Consider the following 4,705-nt stretch of genomic DNA (forward strand, 5'->3'; position numbering starts at 1 on the left):
CAATAATTGTGAAACCACGGACTGCTAATAAATCTAGACTATACAATAATTGTTAAACCACGGACTGCTAATAAATCTAGACTATACAATAATTGTTAAACCACGGACTGCTCACATAGTTTTCTACTTATCGGCTATACTTTTATGAAACCTTTAAAATTAGTGTTATATATACTCACTTTTGGGCCTTGAGTGAGTTATAACAGGGACGATTAAAGTAGCCCACGAGTTGGCGGTGGGCGCTGTTGAATAGCTTCCTTTTCTCTATTTTATCACTTCACAATTAGAGTGGCTAGTGTAGGTAGTCTTCGAGTAGCTATTTTAGTATTAGTACCCCCTTGAAATTATTGTTTTTTTACAATTTAATCTAAGCCTTTCCTTGAATTCATTAAGCATGAAATCATGATAGTTTATTAAGCGAATAATAATTAACATGCCTTGAATTAATTGACTAATATTTATCACTTGAATATATAAACTTTTATATTATAAATACAAGTACAGTACTTCAAAGAAGGTAAAAAAAACAACATGACACTTGTCAGCAGTGAAAGTCAGAAAATTTCGGAGAGTTACTAAAACTCTCCATGTATCTAGGTCAAACGTTTGAGTAGAAATAGGATAATATCATATCTCACGGGGGTTCTTTTATTATGGCAGACCTATAAATCGGACGTGTAAACAAGGAAGTACTCGTGCATTTTACCTCAGACTTCTAAAATCACGTGATCAGTGAAACCATCTGTGTTATTAAAACATACCTGTGTATTTAACTTGTTAGTAGTTTTTGGAAAATAGAACAACATTGTAGAAGAGGTGGATACAGCTGTACTACGTTATTTTTATATTTATTTATAGGTTAATGTTGATTAGCTTTTAAACATAAAACAATTTACAGGGTCGTAGCCAGCACCACATAGCGGAGAGTTGTTTTTCCGAAGGAATATCGATCTTTTTTTTTTCTACACAGATTATTTAAGTGCTTTACAAAAAAGTCAAGTGCTTATTGAAAACTCACAGGACAGTGGCCTGTTTAGAGCCCCTCCCCCAGACTACGCCCCTGATTTAATTAAATAAATTTACATGTTACAAGATATATGAAATATAAGTATCATTAAACTGTAAATAGTTTAGTTTACACAAGTGAAACTGAATAACTAGTGCTCGCTCTATAGAACTTGAAGTTTTGAATCCATTCTTAACTTCTGACTTATCAAGAAGTGAGTTACGTTTGTAGTTGAAATAAGATGGAGGACTATTTGTTTTAATAGCTGACCTGATCAGACAACCTGGTCCAATACTCACTCTGGAAACGTTGACTTGATTTGCAAATGGTAAGCTTACTCTTGGCTTTCGAACCCACGCGGTCAGCCAAGGGAAATAACCGACATAATGTGGCAACTGTTGAAGCACCAACTTCTCTGACTGAACTAGCCAATGGGGTTCCTCCACTAGTCATATTGCCAGGAAAGTGCCAGAGAAAACAAAATCACTAGTCTATAGAAGGATGTGCTGGCATTATATTTTATAGAAATGATGTATTAGAGTATCTGAAAAAAGTTCAGCATCTTTTTAATCTGTTTGATGTCTTTCCTGGGCTTAAGTGGCCAAGAATAGACAATATGAAGGAAAATACACCGAATTCTCATCCTGAAAGATAAAGTCCCATAACAATAGTAGCTGTCTGCTGTACTGTCTTACCCACAATGGTTCTGATGAAGTCCAATAGCAACAGTAGCTGTCTGCTGTAATGTCTTACCTACATTGGTTGTGACGAAGTCCCATAACAACAGTAGCTGTCTGCTGTAATGTCTTACCTACATTGGTTCTGACGAAGTCCCATAACAACAGTAGCTGTCTGCTGTAATGTCTTACCTACATTGGTTCTGATTAAGTCCCATAACAACAGTAGCTGTCTGCTGTAATGTCTTACCTACATTGGTTCTAATTAAGTCCAATAACAATAGTAGTTTCTGCTGTAATGTCTTACCAACATTGGTTTTGATTAAGTCCCATAACAACAGTAACTGTCTGCTGTAATGTCTTACCTACATTGGTTCTGACGAAGTCCAATAACAACAGTAGCTGTCTGCTGTAATGTCTTACCTACATTGGTTCTGACGAAGTCCCATAACAACAGTAGCTGTCTGCTGTAATGTCTTACCTACATTGGTTCTGATTAAGTCCCATAACAACAGTAGCTGTCTGATGTAATGTCTTACCAACAATGGTTCTGATGATAGCTTCAGCCAGCCTTGGGCTTGATCTGAATGGAGCTTATTTTTTTATTATTATTTTAATTCTCTATATTAGGCTCCTTTTTACTTGAAATATATTAGATCCAAGCCATGCTTGGTTTGATTTCATATATTTGTATTTTATCGTGTACATTTAAGCTGAAGTGTCTTCGTATTTTCCATTCAATTTACCACATGGCTAACATTGTTTTATATATTTGTTTTGTTTTCAGATGTTCGCGCAAATCTATTCAACGGATATCTTTGCTATCCGATCCTAATATCGAACGGATAGGCCAGAGGTAAAGCAGCTAGTCGACAGTACCCACCGCCAACTTCTTAGCTACTCTTTCCTGAACGGGTATTAGGATTTGCTTGTCAACCTTATGATGTTTCAAAGCCTCAAAGTTCCATAATCCAGCATGTTAGCTACTGGGTCAAGTTCGGTCTTTCTTATATATCTTTGCAAGCAAAAGTACCCGTCCCCAGTGACGAAAAAAAGTTTAAGTTAATCAATCAATTTAAATTATTTCATGGACTTTAAAAAAAGATTAAGTATGTTACACTTTTGGTTTCACTATGAACCAAAGCTCTGAGCTACTTATACCGCCCACCACGAAAAGTAATTGTTGAACATTTCAGTCATGCTAAGAGTCACTCAACAATAACATAGGTAAATCTACATTTTAATTGTTTAAGTTACGTCCACATTTTGAAATGTGAATGATATTGTGATTAATTCCTAACAATGTAGTGTAGAATATCTTACTTTGGAAATAAAATTTTGTATCAACATTATTCATGTCTGTTCTCCTGTCATTTCTAACGTGAATGTTGAGCTTTGCCTGCGTGCGAAGCTTTTCAGACGGGAGACAGACATCGTGATTCACAATATATATAAATTTGATTTTACTTGACATATCTAACTAGTCACAATGTTAGTTTTGTATTTTTAGTTAAAATCAATTTTGTATACTCAACTTTATTTTATGGATCTTATTTAATTTGTGTTTTGTAAGTAGTTTGATTTTCTTCTTTATCTGATTTTACAATTTACTTTAAGTATGCAGTCAGCTTTAATTACCTTAGGATTATATTTGATTTCAACAAGGTTAGTTTATTTTAGGGTTTCCCCTGTGATAAAGTTCTGAATTTTCGTGCTGACAATCCGGATTCGAATCCATGCGATACCACAATATATTCTCTCCATGTTAAGCTGCGTTATAAGAGTGACAGTCAACTCCTTAGCATGGACGATGGGTGTTAGAGTGCTGTTGACTGGTGACCTTCCCTCTGGTCGATAACTCAAAATCAAGAATGGCGACAGCTGATCTTAGTAGTTTTACCATAAATACAATAATTGCTTATTTTTAGATGCTTAATTTTTATTGGAGTACTTTCTTTGTTTGCCTATGTGTAAATATCATGACTTCGTGCATGTTCACTAAGGGGGTCGGCGGCAAGTATACGGACTTCCAACACTATATTCCAGGGTTCAATTCCCCCTGGTGGACAGAGCTCAGATAGCCTATAGTGTAGCTTTGAGCTAAAAGGAAGCACACATTTATACAAACATATAATTTTGTTAGTTAAAATTTTTATTTGTATTTTTTTAACTTTTAATTTCAAGACTAGAAGATCTTGAGATAAGGAAGGGAGGAGAGTGATATTTCGTTATTCTATAAGTAGATTTAGGGCTAATTATGAGTTTAAAATTTTCCATGCAGGTCTCTTGCATTGGATTAATTCGTGCCCTTGTAAATATGATGTCGTAAAGTTGTGCTAATTTCATGCCTTAGACAAATGTGACGTATTGCAATGACTGTTCAATAAGGCTTATAATTATTTGGTTCTGTTTCTGTGTCATGCCCTACTGAAATGAAGCCATACTTATTGAAAGGGGTGGTACAGAGACTTGTAAAAGTTAGTATGGTTTGAAGGTATATCTCACTTGGATCTTTGTTCTGGGATTGATCATTAATTATAATCTGGGATTTTAGGATAATGTACTAGGAAATTTTCTTTGTCTGGTGCAAACATACTGTCTTAAGCTCCAGGAGTCAGGGATAATATATATATAGCAGTTTGGAGAAAACCCTCGTAACATGTATGACACAGCTGGATATGTTTTTTTTCTCTGTTTAACATTCCCAGAACTTGTTGCTTATTGTGAATAATCATTCGTAATGTAATTTTAACTTTACTATTGCAAGCACCTGAAACGAAGTGTTACAGGAGATTCTCGTGAATATCCTGTGATACTGACCGTCAGAATCCAACACAGGAGATTCATGAGTATCCTGTGATACTGACCGTTAGAATCCAACACAAGAGATTCGTGAGCACCGTGTGATACTGACCGTCAGAATCCAACACAGGAGATTCATGAGTATCGTGTGCTACTGACCGTCAGAATCCAACACAGGAGATTCGTGAGCATCGTGTGCTACTGCCCGTCAGAATCCAAC

At 35.6% G+C, this 4,705-nt stretch overlaps 1 protein-coding gene across 1 annotated transcript in view; it reads left to right on the forward strand.

The window, feature by feature from the left end:
* Positions 1–2,604, forward strand: part of LOC106474045 (progestin and adipoQ receptor family member 3-like) — a 6,212-nt gene extending 3,608 nt beyond the window's left edge. The window contains exon 2 of the mRNA XM_013934729.2: positions 2,471–2,604. Within this exon, the coding sequence (XP_013790183.2) occupies positions 2,471–2,518 (48 nt within the window). The 3' untranslated portion in view covers positions 2,519–2,604. The remainder of the gene's footprint in view (positions 1–2,470) is intronic.
* Positions 2,605–4,705: the final 2,101 nt, after the last annotated feature.

This window comes from Limulus polyphemus, unplaced genomic scaffold (genome assembly GCF_000517525.1).
Source record: "Limulus polyphemus unplaced genomic scaffold, Limulus_polyphemus-2.1.2 Scaffold6754, whole genome shotgun sequence".
Lineage (NCBI taxonomy): Eukaryota > Metazoa > Arthropoda > Merostomata > Xiphosura > Limulidae > Limulus > Limulus polyphemus.